The sequence below is a fragment of the Sesamum indicum genome, linkage group LG3 (assembly GCF_026168435.1).
Source record: "Sesamum indicum cultivar Baizhima isolate 11 linkage group LG3, ASM2616843v1, whole genome shotgun sequence".
Classification (NCBI taxonomy): Eukaryota; Viridiplantae; Streptophyta; class Magnoliopsida; order Lamiales; family Pedaliaceae; genus Sesamum; species Sesamum indicum.
Window position 1 is genome coordinate 2,221,512 of NC_142659.1, and position 19,298 is coordinate 2,240,809.

Here is a 19,298-nt window from a genome sequence, read left to right on the forward strand (position 1 = left end):
CTAAATCTAATATTACCAAAAATAAAAGACCAAAATAAACTCAAACCAAAGTTATAGAACGAAAATTTTATTTTTCCTCGTATGTATGAGTTACATATCTTTTGTAATTTCTTAAATGAAAATAAATAGAGTAAATTATATTTTTGGTCCCATAAGTGGACCTGTTTTTAATTTTAGTCCCACACTCAGGCCAATTCGTACATTTAGTCCCATGTGTGGATTTTTTTTTCAATTTCAGGACCGAAGGGGGGATTCTGTTAAAAATTTGAGGCTGGAGTTAAGTTTTTAATGGAATCCTTTTTGGTCTTGAAATTGAAAAAAAGATCCATTTATGGAACTAAATGTGCAAATTGACCTAAGTGTGAAATTAAAATTGAAAATAGATCAACTTATGAAACAAAAAATGTAATTTGCCCAAATAAATATAAAGTTATCATCTGTTCAACTTTTTTGGATAAGTTCGTGCAGTTGCACATATTTTTTAGACTAAATAGATTCCCATTGCTCGTAAGCAAATAGTTGAAAAATAAAGGAAATTAAGAGAGGAAATGTGATAAAAAAAAATTAAGGGGAAAAAGAAAAGGGCAATTATTTCTTAGGATGATAATTAAATATTATCCAAAGAATCGTAATAAGAAAAATAATTAAGGGGAAAAAAGAAAACTTTCATAGTCAAGTTTAAATAATTTTTCGGCAAGAAAGTTTGTCGAAAAAGAGCGAAGGGTACGTGCATGAAATTGCACTGTGCAAAATCACTATAATTTTATGGTACAAAATGTCAATACCAGACAAATTAGCGTGTCACGTACACATTACAAGTACTTTTCCTGCCAATTTATAAATTTCAGACCAGAAAATTGTCCTCAATTAAACACACGATATTTATTAAATAAAACACATTAAAACACGAATAAATATCATGATTATGCACATTGCACGATGTGCATATCGAGAAATTTTCTTGTTGACATTTAATTCGATCGGGTCTCTATTATACATGCTCCAAAAACATTTGAAATCATATATACAAATATAAATAGAGAGAGGGAGAGGGGCAAAATTAATTTATGTATGAAAATAAAAAACTAGCTAGAAATAATTAATGATCAATAAATATTAAGGTTTTTGTTAGAGGGAAGGTTTTCTAGAATTTCCAAAATGTAAGTCATAGGGGGTCGGTATTTCTGCTCATGATTAACACAACGCAGTGCAATATTGGCAGCAACATAAGCACTTTTCTTACAGTACTGTCCCTCTAACTTAGTGTCCATAATCCTAAATACCTTCCCATTGTCAAGAACATGAAGCCTTACCCAATTCACCAGGTTCTTCTCCTCTTCGCACTTTGTTTCGTCGATCGCCCGACGCCCTGTCAGCAGCTCTAGCAACACTACCCCGAAGCTGTATACATCGCACTTTACGCTTAATTTACCTATTTCGTCATCAAAACATTTATTTAACTTTTGCAATTAACTCCGTACTATGTCAAATTCGAGAGTAAATATAAAATTTTCATTCAACTTTTTCGAAAATTTCGCAAATTTTACTAATGGATGGATCTATTTGTTGGATGGAAACAAATTAACGTCAGAGGCTTAAATGCATTTAATTCAGTCCAGTAATCTGTGTCATTTGGTGTTTTCGTCCTTTAATTTTTTAGAATAGCATTGTGGTCCTGCATCTTTTTAAGTTTTGTGATTTTAGTTCTTTTTTCATCGAATAATCTAAATTACGGGACCAAAATATATTTAATTCAATGTTAAAAATATTAAGTATAATTTTTTAAATTATAAAAAATTACATGTAATTATATCAAATTTTAGAAGACGACCGTGGATCAGGTAATGTACCTGTGGTAAGATAACGTGGATCACAATAGCCCTCAGTGCCCATTACTCTTGTAGTAACATGAGTCTGAGCCTCAGTTGTCGGGCCAGCTTTTGCCAGTCCAAAATCTGAAAGCTTTGCGTTAAATTCCTGTCCGTAACAAGGAAATACGATTCTTAATTTTAGGAAAAAAAAGCGATTTTATGTTCCAATAATTTCCTTGGATGAATAAATCTACTTACAGTATCTAACAAAATATTTGAAGTCTTAAAATCGCGATATATGACTGGCGACTTCGATTCGTGCAAGAAACATAACCCTCGAGCTGCACCCACAGCCACCTTAATCCTTCTTGCCCACGACAGAGATGGAGAATTTCCTGCAATTAAAATTACACCCTTTTAAAAGGATCATGTAATAATATATATATATATATATATATATATTGTCGGCTAGCTTTTTGTTAGGCATAAATTTATAATTATGATAATTACACTCTCTTTCCGTGATGTTTGATGAATTACATATAAATTTTCTGTGATTTGAAAAATTACATTTAATACCTCTCTAATTTGCTTCCATCTAACAAATAAGGCCTTTGACGAAAATATTATCCAACCACGTAAGTTTGTAATGTTTAATTTATTTTTCTTATTTTTTGTGCATATATTATGGACGAAATATTACACTTTTAATTCCATAGAATAGAGTGTTCAATATATTTGGTCCTATAATTTATGGAAGTTTTAAAATAATTTCTGAAAATACTTTACACATTTAATCAGATGCTTTATGAAATTTTCAAAATGATCCCCAAATTGAAAAAACTCTACATATTTAGTCCCGTAAAGTTTGTAAAGTAAATGACTAAACGTATAAAATTTTCTCAATTTTGGGATCATTTTGAAAGCTTTGTAAAGCAGAGGACTAAGTGTGTCGAGTTTTTTCGAATTGGGACACTTTTAAAAATTTCATAAAGCAGAAAATTTTAAAAGTCTTGAACCCCTATACTATGGGATTACAAATATAATTTTGCCTTCACAGTCTATCTACCAGTCTTCTAAGGGAAAAAAAGGTTCTCTTTGATTTCGATTTATAATTGAGGACTATAATTTACAAAAAAATTAGCATAGTTAGTCCATATATTGTCAAAAAATGCTAAATTTTTTGCGAAAATTAGCACATGGTATGCACGTGACCCCTTTAATTTGGATCTTTTAATTTTTCAATCAATTTTGCTGATGTGATATTTTTGCTTATCACATTTGGATCATATGTGCCAACCCCTATAGTTATAAAGCTAACATGCATTTTCGCTTAGGTTCCTCATGCCACGTTAGTAAAAGTGGTCAACAAAATTAAAAATCCTCAAATTAACTAAGTCACGTACAATTAAGACATGTGATAATTTCCGATCAATTTAGCTTTATTCAGCAAATTTGGATCAAATGTGCAATTTTTTAAAATTATAGTCTTTAATTGCAATTTTCAAACTGGATATGACTAAAAGTGCCACCATCCTATAATTAATAGACCAAAATTACATTTTTACCATTTCCTAACATATATGTCATCTTTGAAGTATATTTATTTCTTGTTATATAAAAAATTAGCACATATATATATATATATATATGGTAACTCACATTAACACCCTTTGATATTGGGTCAAAACATACAGATACTTTCTGATTTTTGTAAAATTACGACTATATCCCTGAGGTTACAGTTGTATTTACAACGACACCCCGTATATAATGCAAAACTTACACAAATACCTCTCAAAGAGGGTAATTATAATTTTTTAAAATACGAAAGCTGTTTGTATAATTTGATTTAATCTGAGGAGGTATTAATGTAATTTAACTATATATATATGTAATAAAGTTGTAAAATTTGGACTTACTTTTGAATAAGTGCTTCTCCAAGCTGCCTCCGGGCATAAATTCATAAACCAGGATTCGATCCTCACCGTCTAAGCAGTAGCCGAAGAGTTTGACTAGGTTTTGATGGCGAAGTCGACCTAGATAGTTCACCTCTGACTGCACTGACTCATATTATATGCCAACCCATTATAAATAGGAAAAATACAAGTAATTCTCTTGTGATATCGTAAATAAGCAAATTACTTTCATATAAAAAAATAAATAGCGATTTATTTTCTCGTATTTTTTAAAATACAACAATTTACCCTCCTGTACTTTTTAAAATGAATCAATTTACCTCCCTCTGCACTGACTCATATTATATGCCAACCCATTATAAATAGGAAAAATACAAGTAATTCTCTTGTGATATCGTAAATAAGCAAATTACTTTCATATAAAAAAATAAATAGCGATTTATTTTCTCGTATTTTTTAAAATACAACAATTTATCTTCCTATATTTTTTAAAATGAAGCAATTTACCTCCCTGTATAAGGAGGTAAATTGATTCATTTTAAAAAGTACAGGAGGGTAAATTGCTATATTTTTTTTTATAGGGAATAATATGCTCATTTTCAATATCACAAAAGGGTAAATTGCTATTCACGTAAATACATAAAAGAAAAATACACAAAAAAAAAAAAGGCTTTCGACTATAGTTTTAATAGCAATACACTAAAAATTGTAGTAAATAAATTTTTTTAACTATGATTAAATAAAATTAATACAAAAATATATATTTTTCACCAAGAAAAAGTTGTTTATTATGGCTAAAAGTTATGGTAAAAATATTTAGTCATAATAAATATTTTAGCCACCCTCGAAAATACCATGACCAACAACCGTTGTATGCACGTGGTCAATAATTATTTGCTATGACTATTTTATTTTTAACCAAGTCAATTAATTATGATAAACTAGGGTTTTTACTATATGATTTATAACTTATATATATTAATTGAAAGATTTAATTGTATTTATTGCCTCGTATATAAGGGGCAATGGCAAAGTAAGGACTTTAAATTCAGGGCCGTCAATTAATACCTTAAAATTAATTTATTTTAACAATCGCTGGACTCCGGCCATCAAATTTTAAAAAGTAGCCTGAAATTGCTAAGGTGACCAATTTAGAGTTTTTTTAAATTGAAAAAACAATTGATTAGACATTTTTTTTAACTATTCATCCGCCACGTAAACTCTGACATGGAAAAATTTCCCACAAGCAATGATATGAAAACAAAGTGGAAAAATACTTTTTAATTTTGGGAATTTTATACTTACGGAATATTTTTTTTTATCTTTTCTCTACTGCATAAATACTTATATAGAAAAAAGGATCAAAATACATAAAAACAAGTTTCGAATTTATTTTATACCAGCTTTCATAACATGACGTCTTTTGAAGCATATGATAAATAATTTTATACTTTTTTATATATATATTATAAATTAGCATAAATATATAACTCAATATATGAAATAATATATATAACAAACTTAAATATATTATCAACACAACAAAATGAATATATGAAATACATAAAACTATAAAAAAGATTAATATTTCATAGATAATTATAAATTTTAAAAATAAATTAATATTTTATATATTATATATTAAATATAAAACTAACTCCCAACCCCATCCTACCCTTGCCCGCCCCCTCGTCGCCACTCCACAAGAAAGGGGCGATGGCGACACACCCTTCTATGTGGGAGGCAGAGGGGACAGGTGAGGGGTGGGGTAAGGGGTTCACCACTGGTAGGGATTTATTTTTTTATTTTTTGAAATTTTATAATTATTATATTAATATACTTCTTTTTTTTGTCAAATCAATGCTCAGGTGGCGGAATACTTTCAATACATATATAGTTAGCAAAATTTCAAATTTAAATAACTCTGAATTCGTCTATTTTAAAATATGACGGCGGGAGTCCTTCAATTGTAAAAAAAAACTTAATTCTAGAATATTAATTGACACCCATATATTTACACTTGTTATTTTATATAGGGAAAAGTATTATTTTAGTCCGCTAAGTATGTCTAATTTTAATTTTAGTCCGATAACTATGTCCATTTTTGTTTAGGTCTAGCAACTTACGAAATTGCTTACTTTTAGTTTTTTGGCAGATTTTCGAACAATTTTACCCCTATGCGACTAAAACTGCCTTTCAAAAGTCGCATAGGGGTAAAATTGTCCAAAAATCTGTCACAAGACTGAAAGTAAGTAATTTCGTAAGTTACTTGACCTAAACAAAAATGGACATAGTTATCGGACTAAAATTAAAATTAGGCATACTTAACGGACTAAAATAACACTTTTTCCTTTTATATATGTATAGCAAATGTAAAATAAAAGGAAGAAAACTAACCAACCACTCATTGTGACCTTGGAATCCAGAATGTATCAACTTCTTGATAGCAACAGGCATGCCTGATCCAGGTCTTGCAGCAGTGAGGGTCTCCACATCCAACCATCCTTTGTAAACACACCCAAACCCGCCCTCTCCAAGCAGACTGTTCTCGCAGAAGTTGGCGGTCGCCTTCCTCAGTTCGTCCAACGAGAAAGCCTTGAGGTACGGTGACGACAGTATTTCACTTTCTGACATTGGCATCGGCAGGATGCAGGAGAACGAGGACGAGTATAGGGACAAGGACGGCTCTGCTGGTTGTAATGTCCCGATACTCGATGATTCTTCGTGTTTCGAAGGAGGAGCTTCTGGCTTGGGCAATGGCAAGAAACTGGGCTGCTTCTTATGCCCACGATGACATGTGTTTGATATGGGATTTGGAGTGGGCAAAGGGTGGCTCTTGGGGTGACTGTTTTCCAGGCATCCTGAGACTGAAAACATAATTAACCCACAATTATTACACTTATAAATTGTTTTCAACTTAAGCACATTCTGTATTGAAAAAGATAAATTCTTTTTTGGACAGATTATAGGGAAAGTAATTCTATGGACAAATTATAGGGAAAATAAATGTAATTTTTGTCGTGTGAATGATTGAATCGAAGAATTTTTATTGGATCACTGGTTCAATTAGTCGAATCAAATTGAAAAAATTAATTGATTCAGAATATATATGTTTATATATTTGTAGTATATCACTACACTATATATCAATTGAGGAAATAAATGCAATTTATAACAATAATTTATAAATAAAAAACCATAAACCTCTTGAAAGAAGCAAATTAAAAAATTCAAACTAAAATATTTAATATTTAAAACCCCATAAACTCTTGAGACTTGAATGATTTGTTGCTTTCCTTTTTGAATCAAATAGAGGTAACAACTGGTGCCTTCATATTTTTTATTTTTAAAAGCTCAAAGAAGATTGGAGAAAAGGAGAGGGAAGTAGATGAAGGGAGGAGGGTAGAAATATCTTATTGGATATTAGTAGTTCATATCCCACATCAGAAGTGTATAAGTAAATTTAAGTACTTTATATAAAAAATGGAAAAGTTTAAGCCAAGTTTATTATCTCATATTGACAAAAACATAACCAAATTTATGCATTTTAGGCTATAAATATGGACAAACTTAACCGAAAAATAAATTTATATATTTTGCCATATTATTAATTTTTATTTTAAAAAAATAGGGTCAAAATCAATTTTGATTGGTTACTGAGTCACTCATTTTCACCGAATTTGACCGATTCACACCGTTGACCGCATAGATTTTGACCCTATGAATTGGCCTTGTCGGGGTTCCCGTTTTCCGGTTGAATCGGCTTATTCCGGCCAATTATGAAAACATGGCCTATAATTAAGGGAGGTTGTACTAAGTTCTGAAAGAATTGATTTTTTACAATTTAGTTATGTAATTTAAATTTTTTGATAATTTTAGTCATTTTTCAACTAATTTGACAATTTTAGTATTGTAAATCAAATTCGTGCAAGATAAAAAATGGCAACAAAACAAATTAATATTGTGCTTATTAATTATAAATCATCACCCACATGACTTTTCAAAAAGTAAAAACCACATTTATAATATCATGCCCTAAATTACAAAACTGAAATTACAATTTTTCAAAAACATCTTAAAACTCTTGAATCAACAAAAATCTGGCAGTAACTATATCCATGCAATCCCTATTCGAGATGAACAAGAAAACCCTAAGAAGGAAAGAACCCTAAATACCATGTATCAATATAATTATATATTAATACATACATATATATATATATGTAATCATTATTATTATTACCTGAAGGTGTTTGAGGTGGATTCATAGTTTTCTTAACATTCCCAAATCCCTTTTGTTTCTGCCACTCAGCCAAATTCCCTTTCTCATAATTGTTGTCTTTCTTCTGGCCGCGGGAGAATTTTTGAGACACATTTCCAGATGAGTGATCAAATCCTAACACGACTCTGTTGGTCTTCTGAATGCAGTTGCCCATACTCAGACATCAAAATCCAAACAACCCCTTGCAAGATTATAATTCCAAACCCTACAAAGAATTAAACCAAGATATGATGGATCCCCTAATGATCATCTGTTGTCCTCGTGTTTCCACCATTTCGCCCTCCCCTCCCCCTCCGATCCATTGCTGATCGTCTGGAGAGAGAAAAGAACGAAAAATAGAAACGCGCAAACGTGCGTGCGTCAGTGTGTGAGAGAGAATGAGAGAGAAGAGGGAGAGGAGGACTATTTCAAGAGAGAGACAGCTTAGTGGTTGTGCGCTCTCTCCATTTGCTTTCATAATAAATATATATGATGCATGCATGCGTACATGTCTATGTATGTATATGTTTGTTCCAAATATATATATATATATAATTATTTGTTCAAATTTTGAGATTGATTCAGGTGGTGTCTGAACGACTTGATTGCTTCATCCTACGTACAAAGATGTCTGGCTTTTAATTTTTATTTTATTTTTAATATATGTCGCTTGTTATTACTATATATATCAATAGAAAATATATGATTTTTTGGTACTGTTAATCACTATAGCTAAAAGAAAAAAATTATAACAAATACAAATCAATTACGTCTTTGCAATGCTCATTAGCCGTTGTTTCTACAAATGTGACAAAACATTAGCCATGGTCAAAATCATGGCAAATGTTTTGGTTGTGGCTAAAATTAATTACCATGGCGAATATTGATTAATTGTGTTAAAAGTTAAAATTTTTGCTTTGATTTAATTTAACTGTGTCTAATAGTTTGATTTATCATGATTTTTAAATTTTGGTAATTTATAGTGTAGCGAAAATTTAATTTTTTTTGTAGTGTATTATGCATTTATTTATTTAAATTAATGTCTTTAATATCCTAGTATTTAAATTTAATGGGAAATTAAGAAAGATAAAGTTTCTTTTTGTCATATATTAGTCACCTATATTATTGAAAAAAAAAACTAAATTAAAATGGATAATAACACCGTCCTTCACTGATGTTTGGTGTAATTATAGGTAGATCCTCTATAATTTGAAAAATTACATCTAATTCTTCCAATATTTGTTTATGTTCAATAAATAAATCTATCCGTTAGCAAAATTCACGGAATTTGTTGATATCAACAAAATAATTGAATAAAAATCTATATATACTCTCCATTGACTTATTCTAACTTATTTCATGTCAAATAACTTTTTTCTAACCAAACTACCCATATACATCTTGACACGTTAATGCATGTGAGGAGGTAAATCTTTACTCTTATAAGAGTAGTTTGGTCGGAAAAAATTTATTTGACCAACAATAAATTACATCCCATATAAGAGAGCCGTGTTGATCTTTTTCGGGGAAAATTATAATTTTAGTCCTCTAACTTTAGGGGAGTGGCATTTTTAGTCCTATATAAATTGATTTTTAAAATTACAGGACTAAATTGCCAAAATCAATTTGTGCAGGACAAAAATTGTCATTTCCCATACATTACAGGACTAAAATTACATTTTTTCCATCTTTCTTAACGGTTTAGTAGATTGCATTATCCTTGGGTTTTTTTTTTTTTATATATATCTCTATTAGTGTAGAATGATTTTTTATTTTTCTTTTATATTTTAAAGGATTATTTATGTATGTAATATATAATAACTAATAAAGACCAATAAAGCTGAACAGATTAATGAAAATATGTTGTTTTCAAAAAGTCAAGCATGATATTTCTTGTCGGAAGAGTATCACTCACCAAATCAAGCACGATTTTTACTAAGGTTTGCTTTTGAACATATATAGATCAGTAGGTAAGCATCTTTTTAATTCTAATACTATTTATTACATCATTTGATATTTAAATTTAAAAATTAATTTAATACACCAATTTTTAAATAAAAAAATACATTTAAATAAGATCAAAAAAAAAAACCCAAACTTATAACCGACTTCAGTTTTATCGATCAAGCAAGATTTTATTCATAATATGAAAGCATCAATTTACTGAAAATTCATGATATATAAACGGGAAAAGTATTATTTTAGTCCGCTAAGTATGCCTAATTTTAATTTTAGTCCTACAATTATGTCCAGTAACTTATGAAATTGCTTACTTTTAGTCCTTTGACAGATTTTCGAATAATTTACCCTATGCAACTTTTGAAATATAGTTTTAGTCCATATGCACTCATAGGGGTAAAATTGCCCCGAAAATTTGCCAGAGGACTAAAAGTAAGCAATTTCGTAAGTTACTGGACTTAAACAAAAATGAACATAGTTATCGAACTAAAATTAAAATTAAGTATACTTAATAGACTAAAATAATACATTTCCCAATATAAGCAATATTGTCAGTCAAAGTGATGACATTTTTCTTAATTGGACATATAATAAAGGCGTGTGTGAATTAATTATGACACAGTTTTCTACATAGTACGGCTACTTCTAGTACAACCTAAGAAAATATATAGACCAATTTTGTCGAAATTTACTATAATATTAGAGACAAAATAGTAATCAATAATAACGAAATTATCTTTGATGATATATATACACATGATAATATATATTTTTTAATTAACATAGTAACAATCTTTACAAATTTAATAATGATAATATATGATTTTTATCTAAATTGTCACTGTTTTAATTAATAGTATATATACGGATCATAATTGAGTGAAAATACAAACTTTGTCACACGCATATACATATAGACCAGTATATGGCAAGTTTATTTCGAGTACTGGATTGTCATAATTACAAATGTATCATTAATGATTAATAATTGTAACCAAAGTTATATTATCACTAGCTTATAATAGTAAGAACTTACATTAATATAAATAGATAAAATTGCTTGTAATTAAATAAATATATATAAATAAATATTGGAAATTAATATACTTAGAATGTACATGTGTATGTAGATGTTGTAATACCTTCTAATGGCACTACGCCTATATTTTTCATAAATATCACACTTAAAGTAAATTCTGTTTTAGACATATAAATAAGCACATTATCCAATTCCCAGGGAAAAGTATTATTTTAGTCCGCTAAGTATGCATAATTTTAATTTTAATCCGATAACTATGTCCATTTTTGTTTAGATCCAATAACTTACGAAATTGCTTATTTTTAGTCCTCTAGCAGATTTTCGGACAATTTTACCCCTATGAGTGCATATGGACTAAAACTGCCTTTTAAAAGTTGTATAGGGGTAAAATTATCCGAAAATCTGCCAGAAGATTAAAAGTAAGCAATTTCGTAAGTTACTGGACCTAAACAAAAATGAATATAGTTATCGAACTAAAATTCAAATTATGCATACTTAACGGACTAAAATAATACTTTTCCCCCAATTCCCACTGAGTATATGTATACACGTAATCTCATTATCAACACTAACAAATTTATCATCTCTCCCACAAGATTATACATGTCTATCGGATACCACAACATGAAACTCTTATAATTAGTTCACAAGTAATTCTCATTTTTAATTTATATTTACACATCCCTAAAAGGCGATTTCTGTCTTTATTGATGAATGAGAAACTGCATACTGGCTTGACCTGATTGAAATGCAATGGTTGGACCTAGCTCTCGATTGGTAAAGATCTATACCTAAAAAATATTAGCAAATGAATGAACCTGCAACTCAATAAGTAAACAATCAGCATCATCTATACATGTATATCAAGTACAATTTCAAACAAGATGAAATGAGCAACATATGTAGAATATAATCAATTTAGTTCCACCACGATTAACTTTATTTCCACGTACACAACCAACTCATAACAAGACCATCAACTAAACTCCTCTTTTTTTAATCTGCTTATCAGAAGGTGATATTGTGTTTTTCCTCTACCAACTCAACCTCACCGTTCATTACATAATATTTAAATGAATCCCCTTGACATGCCACACAGGCTCATTAATGTCATTTTGCATCATAGTTCTTTTAATTGAAATAAAAGCTCTTCTCACATCGCATCATAGTTTTTTTCATTTTATTATGCTACATAGACTATTCAATTACATCAAGGGGTATTCATACCATAATTATATTCAATTTCCGTCACTCCCTTATTTTCATATTACCGTTCTTGTAAGCAGTTAGCAACATAAAAACACATATCGGCACATTTTCATTTACAAGCACCAGTAACACATCGTTCGATAAATATAATATTTCAATGCATTTTCTCTTTTCACTTTCACAACAATCACAAATTAAATCATCCATCACTCATACAATTCCAAGTAAATCAATTCTAACCCAAATTACAAACTTACATAAAAATAGTATCAGTAGAAAAGAAAATATATATAGATATTACTAATTATTTACTTACCTTTCTTTCACCAATTAATCATTCACCTTAAACTATCAACGAATCATATTCTTCTCATAGATTATTGGCAACACAAATCATAGACTTACGGTAAAAGTAATATCAAGATAAAAGAGACACATATAGATGACGCCAATCATTCACTTACCTCGATCTTATGACGCTTATTTAGAGGACTGAACAATTTTCTATCTGCTAATTAAGTATTTTAAAATCGAAGTAAGTAAATCATTAGCGTCATCTACACGTATCTATTTTATCTTTATATTACTTTTATCGTAAGTTTGTGATTTGGTCAACAGGACCAATTAAATTGAGTAAATTAACTATAAAAATGATTAAATTTAACAAATCTAGTAATTTAAATCATTAATTATAGTACCCCTAATTTAATTGATACATTTATTGAACACTAATTTATAATTACTCAAACTCATAAACCTTTTCAATTAAATACTAAATTGAATAGTATAAATTATTTAATAAAGATATTAATTAAATAATATAATTATATTAATTAACACTAATTTAAATAAAATTTTTACTCACCTGGTCGAGTGTGTGTGTGCGCTTATATGTGTGTTGTGTTAATTTATTGAGGGTAGGCGGCCCTCACCCTTTTATATTTATTTTTTTAATCTTTTTCAAAATATTCATTACATCCTCTTGCTGTTTTATATATAATTGGCTCTCAAATATGTTATAAAACTCCATTTAAATTTTAATACAATCAAAATTTAAATATGTAATTTTAATTACTTATTAGCTAAATTTCATAAATATTACCATCGATTTTAATACATCCTCTTGTCGAAGGCTAGGAGATTTGTGATGGGTGGGATGTCAAAATACTCGCCTTCGGACAGGCTTCCCATCGGTGGTAGGTTCGCTTCAAAAGGTGGTTGGAAGATAGAGAAAAAAGCAATAGAAGATAAGGGCACAAATTAGGGTTTTTTGAACAAAACAATTGACATAACTCCGCGACTTCTTGGAGATTGACGATGGGTGAGGTGTCAAAATGCTCGTCGTCGAATGGACTTTCCAACGATATTAGGCTTGCATCAAGAGGTGGTCGGTCAGTGGAAATATAGGAGGAGAATGAAATTAGATTTAGATGTATACGTATAGATACAAAAATATATACATATCTATATATTAAAAAAAATATATAATTATCTATATATTAAAATAATATATTTTTATTTTTTATAGATATGATTAAATCTGAGTCATAAATTTAGATCAGATTAAATATAGGTCGTTGATTCATAAAGGGTATTTTTGTCATTGCTCCTTAAAACTCATGTTCAAATGTACCAAGAGGTTGCACTTATTTAAAAAATACAAGAGATCTTATATGTCATTTTATTTTTCACATGAACTTATTTAAATACTCTATGTATCACACAAGGGTAATATGAATTTCACCCCTAAAACTGCGACAAATTTTGTCTTAGGCTTTGATTTGTTAATCTTAAAGAATAACTGGTCCCACCATATCTATACTATTATTATCTGTAAAATTATTATTTTTATGTAATATATATAAGTGTAAATAAATTCTGCACATACTTTCATATATTTGTAAATTAAATATACATCCTGTAAATATATATATATATATATATATGATATACCAAAAAATATAAAATGTATCGGAAGGAGATCAAGTCATGGTTCAAAACATCAAACCTCGGGCTTACATGTCTTTTTGGTGCCGTAATTACAGTATTTTGCTATTTTGGTCATGTAACTTACTAATTTAATAATTTAGTCTAAGTATATTTTTATTGTTTTTAATTCCAAGACAAAATTCATTGAAGTGTTGTCCTGAAATCAAAAAAATTAAAAATATACAGGACCAGATTGCTATTCTAACAACTTATAGGGCCAAAAATACCCAATAATTATAAGTACGTGAGTAAACTCACGACTCACCTTCGGATTAGGTTATAGTTTCAAAATAGGAAAAACTTCAAGCAAGCCCCTTGTGATATCGTAAATGAGCAAATTACCCTCTTATGAAAAAATAAATAGCGATTTACATCCCTGTATTTTTTAAAATACAACAATTTACCCCCCTATAATTTTTTAAATGAAGCAATTTATCTCCCTGCATAAGGAGGTCAGGGAGATAAATTGCTTCATTTTAAAAAGTATATGGAGGTAAATTATTGTATTTTTTTTTAGAGGGGGTAATGTGCTCATTTTCAATATCATAGGAGGATAAATTGCTATTCACCCGTTTCAAAATATGTCCTGAATGAGGGTGGGGGGCATTAGGGTTTAGGGCCGAGTCCAGGTATAATTTTAAATCACACTGTGGTATAGACATTAATATATGAAATGTCCTTGATAATTAAATATGTACATACGGACAAGCAATTAATACATAGCATATGCCAAGAACATTATAATTCTCTCGAAAATTCAGAAAAATCTATTGTTGGATCCAAGTCATGTGCCCCGGGATGCATGCTGATCAATCTCTCATCACCTCTTTGTATTTATATTTATTAATTTATACTACCCCTGGCCCATATTTTTAGGGCTAGTTTTACTTTATATAGTAAAATTTTTATAAATTCTATAAATAAATAATTTTTTTAAAATAATAAATTTTTTTGATCCCGACTTGGGCTTTTGTAAAAGATCATTAGATTCGATAAGATAATAATTTTTCGAAAAATCACTTTATAAATATTAGAAACTCTAAATTAATAATTCATAAATATTACAATTATAAATAGGGCAAAAGACAATTTTCGTCCCACAGCTATAGGCCATTTTCGTTTTAGTCCCGTAAGTTTCTAGGGTTTCAATTTGGTCTCGTAAAACTGAAAAATTCGCAATTTCAGTCCAAATTTGGCCGGAAAATTTTGTGGCTCGCCGGGAAAAGTCACATGCGATGCATGTGACTTTTAAAATTGGGGGCTCGATTCTGATTGGCTGGAGAAGCTGATGTGGCGCATATGTGGCGCATACGTGGAAATTAAAAAAAAAATGGCCAAATTTGGACTGAAATTGCGAATTTTTCAGTTTTACGGGACCAAATTGAAACCCTAGAAACTTACGGGACTAAAACGAAAATGGCCTATAGTTGTGGGACGAAAAAAGTTTTTTATTTATAGAGGTTTCACTTATGATTAATTAATGGGTATTACTACAAAAAAGTTAAATTATTTTTTATATTATTAATGCATGAGAACGACTTAAGAATTATAATCATTAATATTATTAAGGGAAAATTACAATTGTAATCCTGTAACTTAGGGGAAGTAGCAGTTTTAGTCCTATATAAAGTGATTTTCGTAATTTAGTCCTGTAATTTTATAATTTTGGCAATTTTAATCCTTATCCGACCAATTTGACCGAAAATTGCAATTTGCTTGAAATTTTAGTCTTGTAAATAAATTCATAAAGGATTAAAAATGACAATTCTTTCAAGTTATAGGATTAAAAACACAATATTCCCTAACTTACATGACTAAAATTATAATTTAATTGAATCGTGTGCAAGTTACATGTATTTTCCTATCAAATTGGCTGAAAAATGATGAAAATTGTCAAATCCTTTTAGTTACAAGACTAAATTGCAAAAATCTATTTGCGCCGGACCAAAATTATCACCCTCAATAAATTACAGGACTAAAATAACAGTTTACCCTATTATTAATTACTGCCAAATTGACCCATATTAAAATATAAAATTTTGATTAGGTTTAATTTGTATTTTCTATGATCTAATTAATTATAACGGTTTTTGATTATGATGAAACCATTTACCATAGTTCTTAATTTAAAATGTCTAATATTTTAATTTCAACTGCTGAATAAAATAAATAAAATTGATGTAAAAAACTAATTTTCCCACCATGAAAAAATTATTTACCGTGGCTAAAAATCATGGTTAAAATATTTATCATGACTTTTAGCTATCATCGCAAAAATCACGATCAACAACCGTTGTGACTTCACTATGATTATTTATTAGTAAACATGACAATTAAATGCTATAACTCTTCTAGTGATATAAAATCAAACATAATGATAAAATTAAAACCACACATTATTAGTATTTATTTTTATTTTCTTTCTCTATTTCTCAAAAATAAAACCAAAAAAACAATATTAATATGAAATCAAACAAAACCCACATGGCTTCTGTAATAAAAATATGAGTTGCAGATTGTGAATAAAATTAAAAAACCATATCTTGTTCTGTAACAGGCGGTGGGAATCCAGGTTTCCGTGTCTCATCAACTCTTGTACTTTCCATTTCCGGAAACTTCATCTAAAAAATAATTAATTAATATATATTGATTGACCAGTCAACCCCTTTACTTCATCTCATCATAATTAAAGGACCTTTAGATTAATTATCACGGTCAGACGAGGTCTATCTTAATTGACGAAGGTGACGCTCTGGATAAATATATGGGTATAGATTTACTTTAATATTACTTATTAATTTATAATTTTTTAAGAAAAGTGATAATCATATAACACATGTAATAATCATTATAAATTTCCAAGTTGAGTTTTATAAGTATATATATATATATGTGTGTGTGGGGTTGACAATTTTAGTTCTATGCAAATTTGGTTTAATAACTTTATCATGTAATTTAAGAATATTAATTACAGTTTGCAGTCAAAGTATGACTGCTTTTACGCTTTGGGATCTTAACTCTTTTTGTGTCAATTTATCATCTCAACTTTAGGAAATTTTGCACTTTGTAATTTATAACTATTTTTCAGTTGAGTTTTTTGTTGAAAAACATCACATGCAGTGCACACGTAATATTTAAGGGTTACATGATGTGATACTTTTCACGTATGCACGGATGTGATATTTTTCCGGCAGAAAAATCAACAAAAAAGGGTCATATACGGAAAAGTTCAAATATTACAAAGTTGAGATGGTTTCCAATGGAAAAATGTAATTTACCGTTTAAAATTTCTTATACTGCACACAAAATACTTGGAAAATAATTTGCTAAAATGGTCCGAAAAGTACACGTGACATGCATGTGACTAGCTTAGTCAAGTGCACCTTTTAAGTCATTTTAACAAATTTCTGCGTTAATTGCAGGACCACTTGATCGTCCTTTTACGATTGAAGTTCTTTTTAAATGTGAATTGGGTATCAAAATGTATATTTTATTAAAAAATTTAATCAATTACATGATAAATGTAGTAATAATATTTATAATGTGATTAACTTGATATATATGATCAGATCTGAATTGAATAAAAAAACAAGTTGTAATTATTGATTCAAATTTTCATCAAATTTCTGGTTTGCTTCTCTATTGTATGAAATTATCAAGAGAAAATGAAGATCATTATAAAGAATTGCATTTAAGATCTATTGTAATATGTTTATATATTGGGTAAATATTATATTTGGTCCCTTAAATTTTTATTTAAAATTATTTTAGTCCTTCAAGTTCATTTTTTGATTTTAACATCTTTGAATTTTAGTTTTTGTCTCAGTTTGATCCCTCTTACCATTTTTCGGTAAAAATATTGCTGGATTTGGACTCTTTGAAGGGTAAAATAGTCAATAAGTTTGATTTTATCACTTTAATCCCTTAAGTTTATAAAATTATAAAATCAGTCATTTTTTAAACGAAAAAATAACTCTTTTCATACTCTTTTTGTGTTGATATATTGTAATTATCTTATGTGAATAAAGAAAACTTTCGACTCTTGCGAATATAATAATAATATATTATTTAATTTAAAATAGATATTCTCTTTTTTCTCAATAATTAAAAAAATCAAATTATGAATAAATTTTATAAAACTTTTCTAATATGAAAATATAAAAAAAATTCTAAGTCAGTAAATTTTTATTTTAAGAGTTAAAGATAAGTCTAAAAAAAGTTAAACTTTAACAATATATATTAAATATTTGGGTTTTCAAATAAAATAATAGTCGATTATACCTTTCAACTATATTCTTTAATAGATTTCATATATATATATATATAATTTATTTTAAGAGGTTTTCTAAATCTATAGATCAATTTTATAGAAAAAGTTCTATAAAACCTTTTAAATTGAATTTTATATATATTTGAAATCCACAAAATAGTCTAGTTAAAAGCACATTCAATCAACTTTCTCTTCAAAATTGTAGCTGTTAGCCAACTTAGATTTTTGAATTATATTTTCAAATTAGATAAGTTTTAAAAAATTTAGGATAAGTTATAACTACCTCCCCTGAGGTTTAGCATAATTACAAATACCCCCTCATTATTTAAAAAATTACATGTACCCCCCTCAAATAAAAAGCAATTATGTAGCCCTTGCACGGGAAGTGAACATTACTATTTTACCCTTGTTGAATTTTTTTAAAAAATAAAAAGAAGTATTTGAAAAAATATAAAAAATTGAGGGTGAGTAAAATAAATAATTTAGAGGGAATATTAGTTCATAAAAATAATAAAATTATAATTTATAATTTAAAAAGTATTTTGGTAGTTTATCACGAGAATTGGATGAAAACCTAACGGAATTGGCTCATTGTTAGATGGACGTTAAAATTAGAGGAGCATTCGCAATTTCCGAACAACAAGGAGGTATTTGTAATTATGCCAAACCTTATGGGAAGTGATTGTAGTTTACCCTAAAATTTATTCATAATTTTGAGTTTTCACTTTTGAAAATGAAAACAAAAGATGTACTATTCACAAGAGTACAAATTATTATTTTTCATATAAAATAACTACATTATATTCAACATATAAAAATACAAAAAAAAAAAGATAATTTT

The 19,298-nt window shown here is 28.6% G+C and overlaps 1 protein-coding gene across 1 annotated transcript; it reads right to left on the reverse strand.

Annotated features, from left to right (window-relative positions):
* Positions 1–980: 980 nt before the first annotated feature.
* LOC105157027 (putative serine/threonine-protein kinase PBL18) lies at positions 981–8,429 on the reverse strand. The gene is made up of 6 exons (XM_011073322.3): positions 7,974–8,429; positions 6,128–6,597; positions 3,734–3,869; positions 2,070–2,206; positions 1,851–1,977; positions 981–1,432 (listed from the first exon to the last, which is right to left on the reverse strand). Exons 1-6 carry the CDS (start codon positions 8,164–8,166, stop codon positions 1,107–1,109), a joined length of 1,389 nt encoding a protein of 462 aa, XP_011071624.1. The 5' UTR covers positions 8,167–8,429; the 3' UTR covers positions 981–1,106.
* Positions 8,430–19,298: the final 10,869 nt, after the last annotated feature.

Bases quoted from the DNA above. Each gene is read 5' to 3' on its own strand.
- LOC105157027 (XM_011073322.3), bottom strand. From the start codon at position 8,166: ATGGGCAACTGCATTCAGAAGACCAACAGAGTCGTGTTAGGATTTGAT. The intron at 3,870-6,127 runs GTTAGTTTTCTT...GAGTCAGTGCAG, and splicing joins AAGGTCACAATGAGTGGTTG to TCAGAGGTGAACTATCTAGG. The intron at 1,978-2,069 runs GTAAGTAGATTT...TGTTACGGACAG, and splicing joins CAAATATTTTGTTAGATACT to GAATTTAACGCAAAGCTTTC.